General features: G+C 39.7%; 1 protein-coding gene across 2 annotated transcripts in view; it reads left to right on the top strand.

The window, feature by feature from the left end:
* The window catches only part of DGKI (diacylglycerol kinase iota), a gene marked incomplete at both ends in the record, with an annotated part of 451691 nt that overhangs the window by 305767 nt on the left and 120655 nt on the right, over nt 1-25269 (top strand). Inside the window, one exon of one of the 2 annotated variants that reach the window (XM_079711561.1) lies at nt 3286-3348. The exons of the other annotated variant lie outside the window; for it this stretch is intronic. Within the exon in view, the coding sequence (XP_079567687.1) occupies nt 3286-3348 (63 nt within the window). The remainder of the gene's footprint in view (nt 1-3285; nt 3349-25269) is intronic. 2 annotated transcript variants of the gene reach the window in all.

Genomic DNA, 25269 nt, shown 5'->3' with positions numbered 1-25269 from the left:
CTGTAATTAGATTGCTTCTTTCTATTTCAGTAGAAATCTTTGTTTGGAAATCTAACTGCTTCCACTGGATTTCCAAGTGGAGTTTCCAGTTTAAGGGCGGCCTGGCCACTAATATCTTCTTAGAAGTTTTCTTCCACCTTCTGAGCGCTCCAAGCTTTTCTCTGTTTAGGCCACAGTGTGCAAAGTTCACTATTGCAGCCAAGGCAGAAAGAGAGTATTGAAAGATAATTCTTTCTTCCTTCCTTCCTTCATTTATTTATTTATTTTTGCAGTACGCGGGCCTCTCACTGTTGTGGCCTCTCCCGTTGCGGAGCACAGGCTCCGGACGCACAGGCTCAGCGGCCATGGCTCACGGGCCCAGCCGCTCCGCGGCATGTGGGCTCTTCCCGGACTGGGGCACGAACCCGTGTCCCCTGCATCGTCAGGCGGACTCCCAACCACTGCGCCACCAGGGAAGCCGTTTCCTTCCTTTATTTTTAACATCCTTCTTTCCCTTTTTTTCCTTTCTCTCTTTCTTACTTTTTACTGTTTCTTCATCATTTACATGCCTTCTTTTTGAAGAAAGAGAGCTGTTTTAGTTTAAAAACCTGTGTGTATCTGTGTTAGGGGGAAGGGAGTTTCTCAGTCAGAAAGGGGTAGCTTTTCAATTCATCTTAAGGACTTATCCCCCTTTCACATAGCATGTTAACATGAATATTTGAGATTTTAGGGCTGTGGCCCCCCTTTCTGCTGAAACGCTGGTGTTCCTCATAGATTTGCCCCTTCTCTGGGAAATCACATCTGCAGCACAAGTTCCCTCTATGACTGATAAGCTAGTGTGTCTCAGATCTGTGTCTTCAGCCCAGGCTTTCTTCTAAAAACTGAAGACTCATACCCACATATCTTAGTTGACATCTTTATCTGCATATCTCATAGTCACCTCCACTTTTACACGTCCCCTGCGTTGTTTGAACTCTTCCTTCTGTTTATTTCCCACACCTTTAACTCTCACACCATCTTTCCCCTGTGCTAGTAACACAGCCTCAGTTGCGGAGCCGTATTCATTACCTCTCGTCAGCATCGCTAAAATAGGCTCAGTTCATTTCCTTGTTTCCAGTGTTGCTGCCTTTCACACTGTGTCTTTTCCAATAGACTGGTTAGAATGAGCTTTCTAAAAACGTAAAACCTATATTCCTTGGCTTTACCGACCTTTTTGATCATCGCCTTGGTCCTCTCCTTCCTATGCTCCAGAGCATATTGCTATTTCTGGAGTGGTACGGCCTGTCTCGTGTATCATTATTTTTTTGCCCTCCAGTTGCTCTTCTCGAGGTGTCCTCCTCACCCGCTTTCATCCGCTAGCCCCTGCTCAAGCTCAAACTCCATCGAAATATCACTTTCCCTAAGAATCCTTTTCTATCTGCTTCTAGCCATTAAATACACCACTCAGCGCTCCTATAGTGTTCTCGTTACTTCTCTCACACCATTGATCAAAACCAGTGTAATGATTGGTTTGCTTGTCTCCCCTGCTCTGTGGGGAGACCCTGGGGTTTTCCTCATAGGGTCGCCCATGCCTGCTAGTGTGTCTGAGACTTACGGTTACATGTTGAACAAGGGACTCGCACGTGGATCGGTTCTATAATGTCCTATCTGTTACGTTTCTCAGAAATTGTTTCTAAAATAACAAATCTAAAACCTCGTGAATATAAAAATAATATAGGAAATGTCTTGGTCACATTTTATGGCAGAAGTGGAAGATATATACTTAAGAATTTCAAGATCTGGTGCACATGGATGGCTGGAAGGATTCCCTTGAGAAACAGCTAAATAGGAAGCTTTCATGATGCCACTGGATCTTCATGTATGCGAAAAGGAAAAAAAATTTTTCTAAAACAATTTCTTGGCTTATGATTCTATTTGCTATTACTGTATATAAACTGAAAGGCTAGGCCTGTTATGTTCACTCTCCCCTCCCCTCTCCACCCCATTGGTACAGAGCATATGTCATTTATGGCTTATGAATCTACTTGAAATATGACTCCAGTAAATATCTTCCCCCCTAAAAGTAATAGAGCAGATTTGTTTAGGTCCATATTCATGTACTAGTAACATGATAGCCAGATAAATTTGATAATGTTCTCTATTTGAAAGTCACTTTTGAGGGAGATCAGAAATTCTACATTACTCAGGTGGCATAGGAAGATCTCAGCCTGAGTTCACTAGCAATTAAGACAGCATTGGTAAGGGTGATTGTATTATCCAAGGGCAAGATTTCTAGTTGGCAAACTTTGGGCAACCGACTTCCACCATCCTGGGCTGCTGAGAAGTATCATTGGTTCTAACTGATAGCCCTTTGAGGATGACAAGGAGTTAATTCATGGGTGGCTTTATATGAGAACTTATGTACCCAGTGGAAAAGAGGGCTGGCGGGGTGGGGGGGCTACGTCTATTGCAGTTATAGTGGAACCGTTCAAATGGTCTAAGAGAGTGGAGAGAATAATGATGTAAAAGTGACAGGAAATTTGGGGTTTAGTTTCTTCAGTTCCACATTTTGTCTTTTCTGGTAGCCATCGAAGACCCTCTCCTTTATAAGAGAAGGGAGAGCAGAGAGAAGTCTATGGTTTCACTCCTCTACCAAGAATATGAGTGGAATTACAGCATCACTGTGATAAAATTAGGCTTTCTTGGTATTACCTTCGGATTTCTTAGAAAGCCTTCTCTGTTTAACTGAAGGAAGTTAAAGATTTTGTCGAGTCGCTCTTTTAAAGACGGTTGTCTTTTGACACGAATTTTCCAACAAAGCCCCGGAATCATGAGGACTGTGTTAAAGGATTCAGTTTACCTTGATTCTGCTCTGAGTTGACGGTGCCAGCCTACCACCGGTGTGTGTGTGTGTGAGTGTGTGTGTGCGTGTGTGTGCGCACGCACGCGCGTATATGCGCGCGCACAGATGGATGCCCAGTGAGACCTAGAGCCGGAGAGGACCGTGGTAACCCTCTGCCCCGCAGCCCCATGCAGCATCCGCGCGCCTCCAGCATCTGCCGGCGCCCCGCCTCGTGCTCCAGTCTGTGGCTTGCCTGAGAGCCGGCCCTGCCATGTGTCCTGTTGGCTTCGTCGCTATCACTGGCTTTTTGATTATTTCCGTGGCTGGCTTGATTTTCTTTTTCTTTTCATTTACTGTTTGTTGATGCGCTCATTTAATTTCTGTTTAAATTTTGTGTGTCTCTCTTTCTCTCTCCTGGCTTGTTCCCCTGTCTGTCCACGCTGTTTTGCTGACTGTCTTCGCTGCTCATTCCCTGCTGCCTCTAGTATCCATCAGGTGCAAGCTGCGGACCTGCGGAGAGTGTCTGCACCCCCAGGCTCCTTCACCATGTGAGTACAAAGCCGTCCTGTTTTTACATTGTGTCTCTCACCTTCATCTCCTCCTCAGGGCCAGACTACCTGCACCCTCTCCCTTCACAGGTCTGCTTCTTAAGACAGAGAAACAACTCACTGTAATTGTCTGCTTTAGCCCTTCTTTGATTTGAGATGCAGCTGTGAAATTCTTTGTGTTCTATCTGTCTCAGTCCTCTGAGTTCACAGTTTAATTTTTTGATTAGGTACTTTAGGGTCCAGAGTTGCATGGGGTTGTATAAAATTCCATACTAAGCATTGGTTTCTATGGAAAGTCTGTAAACCCATTAGACCATTCCATTATCTATGGCTCAGGGATGACCTTGAAGAAGCTCCCGCTGCACTTGATTCTGTGGACGGACCCCTGAAATTATGCGTGGAGCTTTGATTGTAGGTACGTGCATCTGTGGATTTTTCTGGGTTGAGGATCCATAGTTGTAATAAAAGATCAATGACCCAAAGTTGTTAATGAGTTAGCAAAGTGCAATTTGTACGTAGTAGTTTGTACTTAACACACTCTATGCTTTTATATTTTTCTGGTGAAAAACAGAAAGAAAATGTTTTTTAGCGCTTCACTTCAGGACTTTTTTTATGCTGTTGCCTCTGTCTTGCCCTTCTTTCTTTTCTCTGTCTTACATATACTTTTGTTATGTTTCAGGTACTGTTACAGGTACTTTACACAGGTTAACTAACTTACTCCCCCAACCACCTTACTGCCATATGTGGTATTATTATCTCCGTGTTAATACATGAGGAATCTGATGCACAGAGAAGTTGAGTAATTTGATGAAGGTCACACAGCTAATAAGTGGTAGACTGGGATTCATACTCCCGCAGCCTGGTTTCAAAATTCATGCTCATAACAATTTATAATCTGCTGCTTTTCATCTATCAGTGTCCTATGTATTTCTCAGAGCCCAGCTGAATAACTGCCTTTTCTAAGAATTGTACCTTGATTCTTGCTGGCAGAACTAGTTGCATCCTCACTGGAGTTCACTATTTATACTATTATTGTACTTATTATAGTTCTCAAGGTATAATCGATCGGTGCTAATTATACTAGCTGTATATCTGTGTGCATCCCACACTACACTTAGGCCACTTGAAATCATTTGCAGTATCTTCTTATGACCCTTTGTGTTCCCAGCCTTGATCACAGACCTTAACACAAAGTATTCTGAAACTAAACAGAATTGTTGGTTGGTTGGTAGAATGAATGAATGAAAGAATGCATGTCTAAATAGAACTCTGCAGGGTATTTGTAGTTTTTTAAGGAACCTCCATACTGTGCTCCATAGTGGCTATACCAATTCACATTCCCACCAGCAGTGCAAGAGTGTTCCCTTTTCTCCACACCCTCTCCAGCATTTATTGTTTCTAGATTTTTTGATGATGGCCATTCTGACTGGTGTGAAATGACATCTCATTGTAGTTTTGATTTGCATTTCTCTAATGATTAATGACGTTGAGCATTCTTTCATGTGTTTGTTGGCAATATCTAACATCTAGGGATATGCAAAGTAATTCCTAAAGTTCAGTTATGTATCATTTTACTTTCAACCCTAGTCTTGTGGATACACGTTTATTTACTCATTTATGACAAAATATTTTTCCAAAAATATTATTTTGTACTTGCTCTGTGTCAGACACTATTTTCTGCTTTGTATTTAGTGGTGAGCACAACAGCTCTATACCTTCATGGAACTTAAAATTGAGCGGTCAAAGAATCAGTAAGAAAATAACATTTAATTTCCAATTTGGAGGCTATTGCTGGGGTATATTACATAAACCCCATAAGGCCTGTTCAATAAATTTGAGTCCAAAGAATGGCTCTCAGTGACCATTATTTTCAGCAGCTCTATTGATAGAGTTCAAGGAATTGAGAGTATCAACAATAGGAGTCCAGGTGGTATTTGTCATATTTCTATCACCTTTTAAGTTTTAGTTGTGTTTAAGTTTTCATCATATAATTTGAATGAGGTTCGTTTTTTCTTTTTCCAGGTGTGTAAGCTATAGTAAGGTGAACTGTCATGTTTGTTTTCATGGCATGTAACAGGCAGTCCACCTAGATGTGGCCACTTAAAACTTGAATATTTATCTAAAATATTTTATATTTGTATGTGCTATATTAATTACTGCATGTTATAGATTTTATGTCTCTATATAACTGATGAAAGATTTATATAATAAAAATTAAATTAGAGTATTATTTTAAAAATTCAATAACAGAACTCTGTCAAATAGAGCAAGGAACACAGAGAAAAATCCAAGCACAATGAGTATTGTATTTATATCTTATGACAGTGGCAACTTAGCTTAGACCTACTCTCATGCTGCTATCGCGGAAGTGTTTAAGAATCACATTAACCTTGCTCTGGTCCTCACGAAAGTCAGGACTCCAGTATCTTGAGCTAAACTTTGTCTGACTTTTTTTTTTTTCCTTTTAACTCTTGGATCAGCCATTCTCTGCTCAAAACAACTCTTTTTCTCTCAGAGGATCTTTCCTTTGGGAGAAGCCTCTCTTTCTGCTGTTCCTAAAGTAAAGTTGCTTTTCTAAAGCAATTTAAATTATCCTTTCTCTCTAGCTTTCTAATGACTTTTTTAATTAGGGAGGGGGTCATGGTCTTGACAACATAATGCATAAATTATTAGGAATGGCAACATACTATTAACGTCTGCGTACATGGGAAATTTCAGCTTTACACAAAGAAGAATCTTGAAACTTTCATTTCGATCATATATGACCACATATGAATGCTAAATTTTAATCAAAGGGATTTAGTGGCTTCATCCAATAGAACAAAATAAAGTAAATAGAATATTTCACCACAAATGTTATGTACTATAGCTTTTTTATTTTGACGTCAGAGAAGAGTTATAATTTCTAGACTTGGCATATGACATAATTTGTAATCTGGCCATTCTTACTTTCTTTTTTTCTTTTTTATTGAGATATAATTGACATATAACTATCAATTTCATGTGTAAACATAATGATTCAGTGTTTGTGTATATTGTGAAATGATCATCATAGTAAGTTAGTTAATATCCATCACCACGTGTAGTTACAATAGTTTTTTCTTGTGATGAGAGCTTTTAAGATCTCTCTTAGCAACTTTCAAATAGTTATTACCTATAGTCACCATGCTGTACATTACATCCCCAAGACTTATTTATTTTATAATGGTATTATTTTATATTTATTATTATAATAAGTATTTTATATTTATAATTTTATAATGGTATTTATAAAGGTATTATTATATAGTACCTTTTAACCCCCTTCACCCATTTCACCCTTGTCTCCCCAGTGTTGCTCAAAGAATTATTAGACCAGCACCTCAATTAATAAATTCATTATCATTAAGTGACTTCATAGTAGAATCCTCATTGAAGACTACATACATGCCCTGTATCTCATAAATCATGAATATTCGCATCAAATGGTCATGCTCAAAAAGCCCCAAAAGGTGTGTAACTGTAAAATGAGTCTCTGGAACGCTTTCAACTTTTAGTATTGCTTTTCATTAAGTTCTCTTTCCCTCCTGCTCTTCCCCTACCAAAATGAAATAATGTGAACTGTTTACATCTAATTTATTCATTTTTCATCTTTCAAAAATATTATTCAGTGTCTGCTTTAGATATCAGATACTCTGTGGGATACTGGAGATAAGAGATTAGAAAGCTAAGGTTTCTGCCTTGGAGAAATGGACACACCAGGAACCAGACCCACTTGTGTTGCCTACAGTACAATTACAACGCAGTGTGACAAGCATCCAAATAGAAATTCTGGTTGTACTTCCATGTGAATAACTTTTTTTTGACTCTTTATTATATTTGTTTTTGTCTTTTAGTAATTAAAATTAATATAGGTTCAAATTGACTTTTGTGATATATATTTCTCACTTTTAAGACATATGGATTCGTATAACTAGCACCATAATCAGGATACAAAGTGGTTCTATCACCCTAAAAAACCTGCTTTGTAATCTATGCCCTTGTAATCTATTACCCCCTAATCTCTGCATCTCTCATCTCAATCTCTGGCAACCACTGATTGCTACAGTTTTGTATTTTAGAGAATGCCCTATAAATGGAATCATACAATGTACAACCCTTAAAACTGGTTTCTTTGAGTGAACATAACATCTTTGATGTTTATGAGAGTTGCTGCATCTATCTTTCCTTTTTGTTGCTGAATAGTATTTCATTGTATGGATGTTTCTGTTTATTTACCTAATAACCCAGAAGGACATCTGGGTTATTTCCAGTTTTGGATGATTCTGAATAGAGCTGCATAAACCTTGATGAACAGGTTTTGTGTGAACATAAGTTTTCATTTCTGTAGGTTAAACACCTAGGAGGGAATCCAGGGTCATATGGTAACTTCATAAGAAACTGACAAACTGTTTTCCAGAGTGGTCGTATCATTTTGCATTTGCACCAGCAATGTATGAGAGTTCCTGGTGTTCCACATCTCTGTCAGCACTTGGTAATGTCAATATTTTTACATTTTAATCATTCTAATATGAGTGTCTTTTCATGTGATTATTTGCCATCTTTTATACATTCTCTGGTGAAGCATTCTCAAGTCTTTTGCCCATTTCTTAAACTGCGCTGTTTGTTTTCTTCCTGTTGAGTTTTGAGTTTGTCATGTATTCCGGATCCAAGCCTTTGTTAGATATGTGCTTTGCTTAATCATTTCTTTGTTCTAGAAGGCAGTTGACTCAATTTTCAGGCCACAATTTCTGACTCATCTTCTGAGGATAGTAGCTATAGTGTCAGTTGTGTTTTCAGAGCCTTTGCAGTGCTATTCCTATCTGTCTGGTGTGTACCCCTCCAAGTTGCAGGACAGGATCTGAGGGGAGGGTCTGCTCTGTAGTTCAGTTCCTAAAGTCTGTGGTACTGTGTTTAGGGCCAGATTAACACATTTGCAGCCTAGAGATGAACCCAAGTTCATGGACGTCTTTCTGGAGTTGTCTTCCCGAGCTCCTCCCTCTCTCTTGTCATCCTCAGTACTTTCCCATTTCCCGGGCTCCATTTTTGGATCCTTCAGCCGGAAAGCTAAGGCTTTAGTTACCTCATTGCTGCTGCAGAGCTCCTGAAACCACGTTCACCTCCAGGACCAAGCAATGATATGACTGAAAGAGAAAAAGAAGCAATGGTGGTTTGTCCCATCCTCTTGGGACCACAGCTTCTCTTATCAGAGAAGAAGATTCCCTCTCCTTATAGTATTTTTTTTTTGAATTTTATTGAAGTATAGTTGATTTACAATGTTGTGTTAATTTCTGCTCTACAGCAAAGTGACTCAGCTGTACATACATTCTTTTTCGTATTCTTTTCCATTATGGTTTATCCCAGGATATTGAATATAGTTCCCTGTGCTGTACAGTGGGACCTTGCTGTTTATCTCCCTCTCCTTATAGTTTTAAGCACCAAAAGGCCTTTGTCATTGCTGCTGCCAGCACAGCAAAATTGCCTGAGTGCTGGGTTGTGAGAAAATGGAGGAGGTATAAAAGAGGAAGATTTCCCCAAATTTCTCTGATCATTCAGAGTCCCTTTCCTCTCCTCAAGCCAGAGTTCAAGGGCTTTCCCAGAGCTTTCTCTGTCTGCACGTGTTGTCCATTTTAGGCTTTGTGCTGCCTGGAGTCCAGACCAGGGTTGATTAGAGGTCAAAGGAGGAGAGAGCTCAGCGTTAGTTGGACGGTATTTTAAATTCTGCTCTTCTTCCCCCATCTGCTGCTATCATTTATTTTTCAGAGTTCTCAAATAGCTGCTTTAGGCATTCTGTGCAGGTTTTATAGCTGCATTCACTGGGGGAGAAAGAATAGTGGGTGCTTATCCTCCTTAGCCAGAGCCAGAACTTCTCTACTGCCTTTTAAAGCAGAGAGTTTTCACACGGTCCCCTCTTTTTACCTGCTACAGTTACTCAGAGAGTGCCATAGCTAAACTCAGTAGAAGAGCTCTGCAGAGAAACCAGGGTGTTTTTGAACTGCAACCAACAAATGTTAAATGTAATAGGCTATGTTGCACAACAGTCACAATTTAAACATAAACAAGATGTTTCCCAGTGCCAAATTGTGTGGATTTGTTTGTTATCTTGGGAAAGGCAGAGTCAGACACAGACCCATGAAAAAAGTATAAATTATTATCTTTGACAACAAGCTGAATATGATTCAGCATTCTAAACTTGCTTCCAATAAGTGAAGCCTTCTTGGTAAAGGATGAAAACAAATTGATTTTTGTTCTATGAAGAAAGGGAGTTTTACTAAGTGAAATATTTTTTTTGAGAAATATTTTTGATATGTCTATTTTTTTTCTTTTGGGATGAATTTAAGAATTTTATTAGTGAGAACCTACCAAGACAGAACCAAGAATCTTTAATCTTCATGATTTAAAAAAACACATAAATTAGTGATAGGTGGTTTAATCTTTGCATGCCTCTGGCCAAGGAAGTAAACTAGAAATTTCTTTTAAGTGCTTTCTAAAAATTCGGTAATTCTGTTTTCCAACTAGTCACATCAAAGCTTTTGTTTTACCATTTTTTTGAATTTGTGTAATATGCTACAAAAGTTCTATTTATTTTGTTTATTCAGTTCTGGCCCTTTAATTAGAAAATAAGACTTGGTCTGCTTTTTTCAAAACCCTTTCTCTTTTCCATTCTTCTTTCAGTGAACTTCACTCTCCCACACCCTGCAGTCTACCAGGGAGTAGGAAAAACATTGCCAACGTAGAAATTTACATGCATGCCTTTGTAAACTATGGGGTTTACCTCTAAAGTAGCTAAGAAGACCCGCCAGATGTGGTTTGCCTGCAAATGAATTAAGCTTGGTGGCTTTATTAGAACCTCAGGTTCAGCAGGACTCCTGGGCCAGTTGAACCTTCAGAAGAGTGCTTCATGCCTGAAGAAGAGTGCTTCATGCCAGGAATCTGTCCAGATTCTAATTCATGATTACTTTTGAGTCGTAATTTCTGGACCAATTGTGAGGGTACCAAAAGGGCCTAAGCATTCAAAAATACTGTGAATACACTTGTTGTTAATGCTTCTGTTGTTATTTTTGTGTCCCTGGATGATTATCTCTGAGTAGTAGGATTATAGACAAATTTTAGCTAAATTTTATTGGCTTTCTTTATTTTCTAGATTGATTTCAATGAGCACACATTACTTCTATAAAGGGAAAGAAAGCAAAAAAATTATAGCCATTTATAAAAATGTCTCTGCTTTAAAGCTCAGTAGAGAAGTTCTGGTTCTGGGTAAGGTGGGTAAGCACAGATTCTTCTTTCTCCCCCAGTGACTGCAGCTATAAAACCAAAAGCAAAGAATAAAGTTTATATTTTTAAAAGAACAGAGAGAATTGCTAAACTCACTGATTGAGTACATGATATTTCTTTCAATTCTAGCTCAGAGTCAGATGGCAAAGCGTAAGAGTTAGCTTCAGGCTTTCTGGGGAAAAAAAGCTGTTTGCTCTCTGATCCTCTGAGCAGAGGAAACTGCTAAGCTTTACTCATCTTTTTCCTCCTTTCTCTCACTCCCACTCCCATGTTTTATGAATTTCTGGTGATTTCACTTCCCACTGTCCACAGTTCCTTGACTTTTAATCATGTCAAATTGTCCTGTTTCCTGTCTTCCTATGCCACCCCTCTCTGCCGGTTCCATAAAACCAATATAGCAAATTGAAAATTCCCAAGAAAAGTAAGAGCTACTTGAGATTCATCTCATACCAACTTCCAAACTTGAATCCAGGCTGCACCTCGGATCATTGGTTTTTTTCCCTTCCTTACGCTCTGTGAGTTTCCCACGAGAGTTCCTCACTCTGCTTGTGCTTCTATTCCCATGCAGGTACCCGGGGCGGGGGCGTTTAGTGACTTAAAGACCAGGGGGCTGCAGGAGCAGACCCAGGTCTCCAACTGCAGTGTCTTCCTCCTTATTCTGTAGGCCCCCAAACCCCATGAAGACATCCTCTGTTTTAAGTGTCTATGGGAGCCCTGCTTTTGTCCGTGTGACATTGACCATATAGTAACCTTTTTGCATTTCAGTTTTTCCAATATTAAAAAGAAATGCGATTGATCTCTGGGATTTCTATCAGCTCTGAAGTTCTGTCATGGTAAAATTCACGGCATGATCCTAGACTCTGTGAAGATCTGCCCCTGAGGGCTCGAAGACATGGAGTAGTTGAGACTTGCCATGGGATGTGACAAGGTCATTCTTTATCCTTAGTACTGATCAGGCAGGCCAGGCCCTGTACCGCCCTGGTACACTTTTGCCTTGCTCTCAGCAAGAACCCAGGCAGATTTTTTCATTTAGCCAAAGAGGTAATATCGGCCTGAGATTGAGTTGTGATCAAATTTAGCATCCTGATAACTGTATGTGGTAGCAATTGCTATCATTGCCATCCCATAGATGAGAAGACTGAGAATAAGAAATATTGGGAAACTTGCCTAAGATCATATGCTATAAAGTCATAAAGGTAACACCCAGGGCTCTTTGAAGATGGCATTTAAGGCACTGAATTCTGCAGTTGATATAACCTCTGGTCATTTTCCTGTGTGTTTATCAATATATATGTAACTTACGTGTTTTAATCAAATCATACTATGTAAACTTCTCCCCTTTTTAAGAGATGACTAACTCCCCCCAGAGGTGACTAACACTTTAGAATTCAATTTGAGTGTTTCAAATGCATGAATCTCTGGTAGTACAGGTTTGAAGTTTAAGTGTTATTATATGAAAAATGTCAGAATGACAAACCCCAGTTAAAAATAAATTCTAGTGTAGCTAAAGAAGGGGGAGAGTCTTTTGGGCTTGTCAGTAACGGTGTTGGGTCTGTGAAAGAGGCTCATCGGGAAGGGTCCTGCTCGCATCCTCGGGGGTTGGATGGCGCCTGTGTTCTCTTGGAGAAGGTGAGCATGGCTCGAGCATCTGGTGCAGTTATGTAAAGGGGTATTAGGACTCCCTCAGCATTTAAAGTTATATCTCGTTGCTTTTAAAATTTAGTTTTAGAGATGCATTATTCATGTCTGTGTAGGTGTAGAAAAAGTCCTGCGAGTCAGCACTTCTTGTATAATGAAAGGTCACTTCAAAAGAAAAAACAACAACAAAAAAGTGAAGCCGATACTCACTCAGGTGTTGGCTTGTTGCAGAGCATGGGGCACAGTGAGCTTCGGGGCGTAAAGAGGAGGGTTTGCAGGAAGTTTGGGGTGCAGTCTAGAGGGGAGGGAAATTCATGAATTTCGTTTGTTTAATCAAAGTAAATTTTAGAAAATTAAAATTTAAAAAGCCTGACCTTAGAGGTAACATTAGTCCAATAGGGTCTGATAATCTTAACAGTGATATCGAGCCAGAAGAGTTTTCCAAGTGAGGTTAAAATTTTGGAAAGTAAAAACTTAGATTCATCTCATTCCTCTATTATGTATCTTTTTATCAACAGTAATTATAGGATTAAAATGAAGCGTGTTAGTTCTCTTAGTGCATCTTTTTAATAGGCATCTGTATTACTTTGCTAGGGATGCCGTAACAAAGTACCACAGACACAGTGGCTTAAACAAATAAATTTATTTCCTCACAGTCTGGAGGCTGGAAGTCTGACATCGAGGTGTTGGTAAGATTGGTTTCTTCTGAGGCATCTCTCTTTGGCTTGGACGTGGCCATCTTCTCCCTGTGTCTTCACGTTGTCTTTCATCCCTGTCTGTCTCCTAATCTCTTCTTCTTATAAGGACACCAGTCAGATTGGTATCCATATGACCTCATTTTAACTTAGTTCATCTTTAAAGACCTTATCTCCAAATACGGTCACACTTCTGCAGCACTGGGGGGTTAGGACTTCAACATATGAATTTGGGGGGCACACAACCTAGCCCATAACAGCATCATACTAGATAAATTTGAATAAATTGTAGGGTTTTTTTCTGTTACCAACTGTGTGAAGGTTGAACTTTGTGTATAGACAAACTATAGAGTTGTATATACACACAACTATCAATACATGTATTGATAGTTTAATTCTTTAAAATCTTTTTTTATTAAACTGTCTAAGGGGCTAAAGGACATTGCTCTTTTATTTATAGTAGATTCTAAGTATTAACTCTCTGGGTACAATAAGACTGGTGACCTCTATGGACCAAAATTCATCTTCTGTAAAATAAGGTGGTTTACAGTATGAACTTTAAATTTTTGTTCAGATCTGAATTCCTAAAACATTATTATAATAAAACAACTATAAAAATACAGATGATAAATGGCAAGGAAAAAGAGTAATTTTGCTAGTCTTTGTGAATAAAAGATTTACTTACAAATGGACTTTCCACCCAGAAAAAAACTAAATACTTTTAGAAAACAGTTATTAATATCTTTAGATAAACTGATACAACTGTGATGTTAGTCATAGAATTGCTGCATTCAGAGAGAAAAAAAGAAGCATTTCAGTTTTTACTCTGGTACTGCAGTGATAACTGATACCATATTCTGCCATAGAGTATGAAGAACTATCAATAACAAAGAAATCTAGACTTTTGTTTTGAGTGTTCCAAGAGGGTATTTATTTCAGATTGCTTTTCTGAGGTGGTAATGAAATGCAATGTGCATTTCATTTATAGGAGAGTTTCAGCTGAATTATACCGATGCAATTGAGTTTCCCTCCTCTGTCATAATACCCTGAAACACTTATACGAAATGAAAAGAGAGTACATTTTAAAAGACATAAAAAGAAAATACTTGATGCTAGATTTAATTAATCCCCAGAACTCATCATCACATTTTGTGTCAGAAAATGGAACTCTGAAAAGAATGTAGCAAGTTCCAAAAGTTGTAGCTAAGATATTTGAGTAAAATGAACATGGCATTGGAAGAATTACAAATGGAACAAAAAAGACAAAGCTTTTCAGCTTTATATTACAGAGAACTATAATTATTTTCCTTAATCATTTAGGCTCTGCTGCTCTCAAAGTGATTTATGTCCTCTAGTTGGGACATACATAAATCTTTTGGTCTGATGGTATTTTATTGTACAGGCGAAGTACAACAATTACATGTTTCCTTGAAGAAAGGTTCTTGGTTTATGAGTATGTTAGGATACTGCCTTTGGTAGAGACTTGATCTACTTAAATGTGATAAGTGAGAGGATAGAAACAAATGGGACCAGCAAAAGTACCCCAAATTATTTTCACATTCTGTTGTGACATTTTCAACAGAAACCTTTTTTCCTCTCTTTTCCTATTTTCCTTTTAGTATTGGTAGCACTAAAATATTAACCAATTAATATTTCAGCTGGTTATTTTGTGTTTCTTCATCGTCATCCAAGTAATTTGTCTACCACTAAAAGTTTATCCTAAGGAACTTTTTTTCTCAAGTTTACTGTCAAATCTTACAAAAGTTATTTTTGTTGATGAGTAATTGTGGTAGTAAGAGAATTGTTCTATGATTTTTACAAGTTCTGTTCTAGCAATGTGTCTTTAGTCTGTCTATTCTTATGCTATCAAGAAGGATGGTTCCAAAAATAAAATTCCTTAGTCATTGGATCAGAAATTAGAGAAAGGTGGTGAAAAGTTTCCCCCTAATTGGCTGAATTTGCTGAGTTGGAAAGAAGAGTCGGGTTTAGAGGATTCTCTGATTCTTTTTTCTTGGATTTCTGACAAGGACACATGGGGTAATGGGGGCACATCTGTGTTACAAGTGAGAGACTTAGCTTTCCACCAACTGTAGGTTGATGGATAGGAGAGTTAATGATACTGTATCTCTCTCCAGAGCTAAATGCAGCACCACTGAGTATTCCAAACCTTGGCGAGCCATTGTCAACCTGGGAGGAATGTGAGTCAAAACATAGCGCACGGCTTCCCTGGTGGCGCAGTGGTTGAGAGTCCGCCTGCCGATGCAGGGGACACGGGTTCGTGCCCCGGACCGGGAGGATCCCACATGCCGCGGAGCGGCTGGGCCCGTGAGCCATGGCTGCTGAGCCTTCGCGTCCAGAGCCTGTGCTCTGCAACGGGAGAGGCCACAACAGTGAGAGACCTGCGTACTGCAAAAAAAAAAAAAAAAAAAACATAGCACAGTGAAATACTACCTATTAAGAAAAAACAACTTTGCAAATATTATTTCTCTGATATCCAGTTTTTAGGAAAATATATGAGTCTTTTTATAACAGTCTTTCTATCAGCCTGTAGAAGGCTGAAATCATTTATGGAAATGTTTCTTATGTGATGCCATTTATTGTCAGGCCACTACTTAGTTTTTATTTTCTTGATATGGAACAAAACATGGAATCCTCTCCTTACTGAGCCTGTTTCCTAAGGATGCAGAGCTCCTTCCACACAGTTTGCACGATAACTTTTCAATAAGAACACATCTTGTAACTCATGCATCCAATCCTTTCTCAAACTGATTGGAGTTACAGCATTTCTCCACCTCAAAAGACAGTTATATTTATTTTCACTGCATTACTGCTTTATGCATTTTTGGCTGCTGCTTTGTTTGGTTATTTTTATTTATAAACAATTCTAAATTCTTGTTTTTTTCTGTAGGTTTATAGGTGAAATAAATGTTAAATACTAAAACTTGTATGTATGCTAGGGTTTTTTTTCTTTTTGTAAAAATGCTGTTTTAATGTTACATAGACACCCACTCAAATACCTCCACTTGATTCATGAAAGTGCTTAGTTACTAGAGGATGAGCAAATAAGTTAGATTTTAAGCCTACTTCCAGTGTCTTTCAGGATGTATGTGAAAGGCCAGAAGTTTTTTCTTCTGTGAAATAATACTTTTGCAGCTACTCAAGTCCTATCACTTGCTCCATGCTCTTTTCCCCCAAAGAAAAGTCAATTTCTTTATCAGTTGCAAATAAGAGCAGGATATTACAACAGTTAACGACTGCAAAACCCAAGGGAAGATTTTTACAATTTAAGTAGCAAATACATAAAAGGTTTTCCCTTTGTTTGATATATCAAAATTGAAACTTGAAGTAAAAAATATTTTCCTTTCTGAGCACATGAGATCTGAAACCATTTAGATGGCTCAGGAGTAATATTATCCTATTATGTCTCATTGGTTCAAGCCCAGTGATTCCTTCTCATTGGAGATAGTGATTAATGGTCCTCTACAAGCAGAACAGCAAAATAACTCTCTATGCTATTGCAGGCTACAGTACTCAGAGTAGCTCATATTAGCGTTTTATGATAGAATCTTTAGTCATTTTTAATACAGGAAACCTCCATTACATGGAATTACTTCATAAAGTGGAAATGCTTTTTGGCTGGGTGTGATGAAAGACAGGGCTTGAGTTCTTTACTTTTCCCATTCCAGCTGTTCTTCATCTCAGCAATTTGACTTTGTAGAATTCTGCTAAAAAAATGCATATTCTCTCTTCCTCTGATTTCCATCCCTCTTTATTTCCTGTGGTATTTGTTTTCCTTGCCTTTCATCATGATATTTTTATACTCTTTATGTACTCCAAATTTTGTACTTTTAAGCATAAAATAGTATAAAAAGAGTATAAGTGGGAACTTAAGGTGTAAAACTCCTATTCTAAGACTTCTTTTTTTTCCTGAAAGGTTGTCATCCCTAGTTACCAATTCAGCACATATCAGGGAAGGAGATTCCACTTTCATAAGACTTAAATCTGTAGATGGTCTCTAGTCACAGGTAGAAATTCTCCACTCACATTAACCAGAGGCAAGCCAGAGAATCAACTCCATACGTGAGGAGAGCACAGCAATGATAAGATACGTGAGCATTGAGATTATTCCCTGTTTGTTGGCTTTAGAAATGGGAACTGATTTTTCCTTTGATCCAAATTCTGTTGAGTGGTTCTCATTCTGGACAATGATGAACGATATGTATAACACATGATTCGGTGGAACGCATCATGTAGTCAGTTATCGTGAAAAATCATTTTTCTCATTGCAGAAGTAGCAAGTCTAGATGGGGAGCAGTAACTTAAAGATGTTGAAAGCCTCATATTTAATACACGTTGTGGGAGATGTAAAGGTAGGTGTATATAGATAGCTGGGCATTCACTTCTTTAATTGAGATTTACAATATTATATTCATTTCAGGTGTACAACGTAGTGATTCAGAATTTTTCTAGATTATACTCCATTTGTAGTTATTATAAATTATTGGCTATATTCCCTGTGCCGTACAACATATCCTTTTAGCTTATTGATTTTGTACAGAGTATAAGGGAAGGTATCAAAATCATCATGTCATGATCACGTTTACATTTCACACCGACTGCTGCATCTGCAGTGTGATGAGGGTGTTAATGGGTGCCAGGGGCACAGTTAGTTTAGGTGCAAGATGATAGTAGTTTGGTCTTGGTCCATGGCGGTTTTAGTGGAGGGGGTAGAGAAGCATCCATATTTGGAAGATATTTAGAGGAGGATAAAGAAGGAGCAGGCGGAAATTTAGTTCGGAAACCAGGAGAGTTTTTTGGATTGAAATCCAAGAGAAAAGAGCTTCAAGGAGCAGAGAGTTAACCACGTGTGAAATGCTGCTGAAGGGAGCATTAGGGTGAAAACTAGGAAGGAAATTTAAAATGCATGAATAAAGGGAAAGGAGAAAGTGAAGAGACTGTGAGATCTTATGGAGAGGAGAGTTTGAGTTTCCATGACTTAAAAAATAAACCTGTGTCTCTGGTACCCGGAAGTTGCAACATTAAGTGTATGTGGGGCGGGTTCCACATAAAAGTCTCAAAGTTGGATGACCGAGTCCTTAGCAGCTGTGGCAGTCACTGCCACAAAAGCCAATGGGTGGTAAGGAGAATCTGAAATATGGGTCAAGGCTATTGGCCTTTTTCTTTTCCCTTATAGCAGAAATGATGAAACTGCTGTACTGGTCCAGCCGCTTTGTGATGCCACCAAGTAAAGCCACTACTAGTTCATCCTCTTTGCTTCTCCTTTAAATGCCAGGAACCTAATAATGCTAATTTCACTCTATCATGTATTCATTTATTACAATTTCAGAAGCACAGAAATGTATTCCACTTTCGATGGAAGCATGAAAATCTGCATTTCAATGTGTATTTGAAGATCTCAAGAAACTTTAAAGATGAAGTTTTGTTTCAACCAATGGCATAAAAGTTTTTTGATGTTTGCTACTTGTAACCTATTTTTAATTTATTAGCCATGAAGGCAGCAAACATTTCTTTGATATATGTCTAGCTTTAGTGCTTAAAGTTTACGTAGCTTTGCCATTAGTGCCTGTGGCTGATTACCTCAGTGACTTAAAACCCAACTCCGAGCCAAATAGTAGAATAAAAGTCAATAAACAGAAACCACAGAGAGAGAGCCATTTAGAGTCTTTAGGAAAAATTTACAAATGCTTAGAGCGATCTAAACAAGGAATAGGGCACTTCCATCCTGTACCTCACAAGTAGACAAGAATCAGGCAGAGGCTGAGCAGCCATTTGCAGATGGAATAGGGGAATATGACATCAGATGGAATAGCAAATATTGAATTAGGTGACATCTGAGATCTCTCCCAACCCTATAATGCTTTAATTCCATTATCTTGTTGGAGATCTGGCATGCTAGCTCTCTCAAATAATTTGTAAGCTGTGGCATATTCTATTAACCACCTCACAAATGGATGTCTTAAGGAGCCAAGAACTTAGTGAATGTCTATCAAAAAAGAATTAACAACCTTTAAAGGTACTTTCTCAGAAACATATGTCGGACAGTAGGAGGTCGTGATTGACCGCCGCTGATGTGATTTGGGTTTATCCTTGGTTCCAAATTCAAAATCCCTTTTACAATTTATTTCACAGTCCTGACTTATTGTTCTCTACTCCAGGCAGGAGACAACTGTATTATTAGAGTTCTCTCTGAACTCAGTAGGTGTCAAAAGTCCATTTTAATCTCTGTTCAGAAGCCTTGATTCAATTTGGTTTTACTGCTCAATGTAAAGGGGCCTACTTGGATGTGTTCTTGGATAAGTTATTACCAGTCATAGTTTGGAAATGTCCCAGGGTAAGTACGCAATTTCTAGGAAGTTGCTAAAGGGAAGGCCATTAAGCATAGTTATATTTTAATAAGGCCCAGCTTGATAGCTGATGAAAGGATTGGTAGTAAAAGTTTCTGGTTCACCACTATTTAATTAAAGAACAAGCAGTCCTGAAATGGTTTATGTGCCTTTCGGGCAGGGACATCCTCTTTTTTTGGTAAGTTCTTCCCTCTTTATTTGTGCAGATCCCACTAGAGATAAGATGCAAGGGGGTGAGAGAGCATAATCCAGCATGGATTTACCTCCAGATCTAGAGAGCCAGATGGACAAAGGACAGAAGTGCACAGCCAAAGCAGGGGTTGCCTGGGGCTCCCAAAGAGAAAAGCCTCTAGTGAGCATCTCATGGATGGTCTTGATGCCACACTGTGCTCAAGCCTCAGGGCCACTGAGAGTCCCAGAAGGATTTGACTTTTTTGCATTTCACTCATTTATTTGTTATTGTAAACAACACAGACCAGACTCTATTTTAGGTGCTGGAGCTGCAAGGAGGATGAGGAAATAGTCTTTCATCCCAAGAATTCACACTAGAAATTAATATTTTAATCAAAACTCCATTCACAAAACAAGAGCCAATTCAAATGAATTCTATTAAAGATTGGTTAGAAACATCCTTTATTATATCTAGGTTATGACTGAATAGAATCTCACATTTACATTTCTTGAAAGAAATTAAATCTACAACTATTACTACTTCTTCTTCCCCTCTCCCCTCCTCCCCCTCCTTCTTCTTCTCCTCTCTCCTCCCTCCTCCCTCCTCCCTCCTCCTCCTCCTTCCTCCCTCCTCCTCCCTCCATCCCCTCCTCCTCCCTCCTCCCTCCTCTATCCCCTCCTCCTCCCTCCTCCCCTCCTTCCTCCCTCCTCCCTCCCTCCTCCCCCTCCTTCCTCCCTCCTCCCTCCTCCCTCCTCCTCCCTCCATCCCCTCCTCCTCCCTCCTCCCTCCTCTATCCCCTCCTCCTTCCTCCTCCCCCTCCCTCCTCCCTCCTCCCTCCTCCCCCTCCCTCCTCCCTCCTCCCCCTCCCTCCTCCATCCCCTCCTCCTCCCCCTCCCCTCCCTCCTCCCTCCTCCCTCCTCCCTCCTCCTCTTCTCCTTCCCCTCTTCCTCCTCCTCCTCATTATTATTATTATTATATCAGGCCTCAAGAGACTTGTGATGCTTTTCCACCTTGCAAAGGAAAACTCTATATATGAGTAACAAAGGCCCAGTTAAATTACAGTTTGACATAAAAACTGATGAGTCTACGTAGCGGTTTAGGGGTGAGTCTTACACGGAACCATTTAAGAAATGTTAAAACAGGACTTTTGCAAGGTACAAAATGTAGAATAATTATACAGCCTTAAGGATGTCCTCTGTAATGTGAATTAGGATTTATATCCTTAATATCTTTAAGTAGAATATCTTGCAAACATTCATAGTCCCCACTTGCATTCTCATTCAATGGACGATAGACGGCTACGTAACTCTGCACCTTGTCACCCAACCCATGTCAGCAGACTCAAATCCTGCTAAGGTTTGAGATCCACTAACTCCTATTTAGAGCTATGACTGTGGCTTCTGCTGTGATATTACTATTCAGAACTGAGTTATTTAAAAGGCCTGTGGAAATTGAAGAAGCATCAGGATGCTAATAATAGTAACAAAATAACAATACGTTATACTTGAAAACTTACTATTCACAGGAGTGTGCTAACTGCCTTACATGCATCTTCTCATTCAGTTCTCACTATATTCCTATTAGTCCCGTTTTCAGATCGGAAAATGGTTTAGAGAAGGTAACTTTAGAGCTCTGAATGTCAAATGTGTGTTAATTGATAGAGTTCAGATTGGAAATAAGATTTTCCTGATTCTGCGTCCTGCTTTATGGGCTGCGCTATATTGTCTTAACATTAAGTGGTGTTACTGCCAGGTGATTTGTGTTTCCGGTGAGAAGAAGGGACTACGTGATGTCAATTGTCTGCAAGTGGGAACAAAAGCACCCAACTCATCCCTTCCACCCATGAGGGGTGTCTGTACATAGGAGACTGGGATGAGAGGAGTCTTTTAGCAGTCTGTGAGAGACAATGTGTAGTAAAGAAATTGACTGAAAGAATGAAGAAGGTTGGAGGCATAAGGAAAGAATTTGACACTAATGGATTGAAAGTCTTTGAAGAGTCAAATAAAAAAATCTATTGGCAGGAACGAAAGGGTAGCAGAGAATGATGAGGATTAGATCTAAGTTGTGTTCAGGGAGTTGTCTTGATGGCTGTGCACCTACCCCCCGCCCCCTCCAGCATCTCAAGGTAACAGGTGTGCATAGGTGGAGAGAGAAGGTACAGTCTGGAGATTTTGAGGCCCCTGTTAGTGACTTGAGCGAGAGGTGCTTTTATTATGGTTCTTGAGAAAGTCATGATGTTATGAGTTAAGTTCAGAGCCATCAACTTCCACTCTACACAAGGAATGTATTCTTGATGTTTCAGAGGAACTTCATGAGAAGGCGACAGGTTGGGGCCATTGTCCCGATTTTAAAGGACGTTCACTGATTGCTGAGTCCTTTTTAGGGACCTTGAGGGGTTCCATGGAAGTCAGGTTTAGAACCCCTGATACAGAGCTTAAATTAGTATAGAGTAGCTTGGGGTAGAAGTTGGCACAAAGGCAAATCCATTTTTACCAGGTTGTTAGTCTCTTCTATGCGCTGCTAACTTTCTTGGCAAAATTTAATTTTAGAAGACTAATGGCAGTGCTGTTCCCCAGAGTCCAAGGAATAGCTTTGTCGTCCTTCACCTCCGGTCAGCCATTAATGGGACACTAATAATATATTTTGCCATCAAGGGACACAATCGAATTACTTGGCTTTCATTTCATCTCTGTGCACTTTTCTCCCCCATGTTCTAGTTGTCTGTTTTCATGTTATCGCTTGGCCTGTAAGATACCAAGTGAGAGAATATCCAGAAGAATCATGACACCAGCCAGGCTAGACGGTTTGCCCCCGGAGGAAGCCCAGCAGCTTGTTAGAAGTATCTAGGGAGTTCCTGCATATGCCCTAATCTCCTTCCAATACCTGGTAGCAGCAGATGCTAGTGTTTATTAGGCAGAAACTTACCTGAAAGAACAAGCTTCAGAATAATAATTATACCAATAATACCTAATATCGAGCACTTACAATGTGCCAGACATTCTACTAAGCACATGACCTGTGTTGACTCACTTAATTCTCCTAACATCCCCGCGAGGTGAATACTGTTATTATCCCCACCTTTCCTATGGGGAAGCTGAAGCACAGTTTCCTGATTAACCAATAATTGGAAGAACTTTACTTCCAATCCAGTCCATCTGACCTAGAGTCTGAGCTCTTAACCACTTTGCTGAGCTGCCTCCTGTACCTACTCTTTATACCAGGGTCCAGAGTAATTCAAAGGGATTATCCACCAGGGAGCCTCTGGGTGAATGTCCACAACCTTCCTGATTGGCCTGATCTGGGGCACCATTTGATAGCAGGCCAAATACCAGGTACCCTAGTCAGAAGGCTGGTTTCAAGCAAGCTGCCACTGGTGGGAAAGTGGGATGTGTTGTAGGTTGTTGGGAGAAGACAGGAGATGAGAGCAGAAGAGTGAATGTGTAGGAAGTGGAAGGAACAGAGTGTCAGCTGGTTAGTGAGAGTCTCCACTCTTTTCCATTCTGGAGGTGAAGTGAGATAATATATGAATTCATTTGGGATCTGGAAAGTTCTGTAAGATTGGTGGGAGGCTGTGGTTCAGGGGGCAGTAGTGTGTGGTGGGAATCAGTGGGTTCAGATGAGAACCTGGAAGGCAGAAGTGTGTGGACAGAGAGCAGACACTTGTTGGATTTTGAGAAAGGTGGTTCACGCTGGTTAGCCCAGGAGGAGCCCCCTGGAGGAGGGGTGCAGGGACCGGTCTGCAGTCACTCTCTGAATCCCATTTCAAACTTGGCAGCTGCTGCCATAGCCAGCTCTGGACTCCAGCTCACTGGAGAGGACCAGAGCTCACTGCCACTAGATCTGCTGTTACCTCAAAAAATGTTTTGGTGGAGCTCTTTCAGACTCTGCCCTCTCTCTTCTCCTGTTACAGAGTATGATGGGCCACCGCGTTCTATGTTTCCAGCTTCCCTCTTATCTGCTACGCTTGCAGGAGAGTATTTGCTAATTAAAATCTTTGCAGTTCACTGGAGTGAACTTGACATTAAAAAGATGAGGCACCTCTTGGGAGTTCCCTGGCGGTCCAGTGGTTAGGACTCCGCGCTTCCACTGCAGGGGACACAGGTTTGATCCCTGGTCGGGGAAATAAGATTCCCACATGCCGTGTGGTGCAGCCAAAAAAAAAAAAAAAAAAGATCAGGCCCCTCTTAATTTCAAAATCAGCATTTGGTGTGAATGGTGTGTGGTTACTCTGTTAACAATTCTTTCCTATCTACTTACATCTAACACCTAACACTGATATAATCCTTACTTTTACTCTTGCCCTGAGTTACCATTTATTTACTTATTGATGTACCTTTCAAATAATTACGTTATTTTTCTAAAAATGATGATACTCAGTGTAAAATAATCCCAAATCCCACCATGTACAGGTAACCATCTCAAACAGCTTACTGAACATTTTCTTCAGACACTTCTCTATAAACTCCTGAATTCCACAATTCACATGAAGGAGATTATGCCATATGTAATTTTCGATGACTTTGTTTTTCACTTAACAACATATTGTACTCAGACTTTCTTCTAAAGGTAGACACTCATTTGTAATATTTGCCCTGCGTTCTTCTGTTTGTACCAGCAGTTTACTTAACCAGCCCCCTGTCGATTGTTCATTGACCGAAGAGTCTGAGCATCACGTAGGGATCGTCCGACTCTGCTAATCCAGGCTCTCTGGTTTTGCTGTCAATCTGTGGGATTCTTGGCATCGTATAATAGAAGGAGCATAAAAGGGATGAATGAAGAGTCCAAGACTCTGCTCCCAGCTCTGTCACTTAGTAGCTCTGTGACCTTAAAATCACTTTACCTTTCTGAACCTCAGGTTCCCTACCTGTAAATGGCGGTGTGGGTATGTGTGATATTAAAGGTCTGTTCTGCTCATTCACAAATGTGCTTTAAACCATGTCTCCCATCCCAACTTACTCATGTCAGTTTTATTCACCAGTGCCTGTTAAGTTGGAGTATGTATGGAAGGAGTTGTTATACTTTGCCCTAAAATGAGTTTTTAGACAAGAGAATGAAATTAAAATGATTTCTCCCTCTTCCAGAGCTGCAGTGAAATTGGGTGTGTGAGTGCATGTGTGCTGGAGGTTGGGGTAGAGGTATTCTGACAATATTTTTAAAGTATCACTCTGTCCTTCCATCCATCCTTTTCCTCTTTCTTCTCTCTCCCGCCCCTTCCTCCTCTCTCGTCTTTCCTTCATTTTTTCTTTTTCTCTTTCTCTCTTTCCCTCTCTCTTCTCTTTCCTTCCTTCCTTCCCTTCCTTTCTTTCTTTTCCTGAAGTGAATTGAGGACTAATGCTATTCTTTCTGCTTCAGTCAATGGGGACTTTTACCCCATAATATAAGACAGGAGAAGCAATAAAGACAAATGGGGATTGTGTTATATTAATATATTGAATAAATATACTGTTCCATAGTGGTGATGATGAAGATCAAATTATTTCACTCGACTAATGCCCATGATTAAACTATTTTGAAAATATTAGTTAAAAACATCCAAGGAATCCAGGTAAAATACATTCTGAGGGTGAATAGGATGCTTCAGAAAGTTTGGTACGACCCCTTTTAATTGTTCACTATCTATCCTGAACCAGTTTGAATTCCTTTAAAATGAATTCAATACTTCATTCTCTTCCTAAAGAATGCATGTTGTACGTGTTTTAACACTTTTCCTCCATTTTGGGGTCCTCAGTGGCACCATCACAGGCAGCATTTATTGTAA

Source organism: Hyperoodon ampullatus (genome assembly GCF_949752795.1).
Source record: "Hyperoodon ampullatus genome assembly, chromosome: 9".
Lineage (NCBI taxonomy): Eukaryota > Metazoa > Chordata > Mammalia > Artiodactyla > Ziphiidae > Hyperoodon > Hyperoodon ampullatus.
The sequence above is the reverse complement of the archived record's forward strand: the minus strand, read 5'-3'. Positions and strand labels throughout refer to the sequence as shown.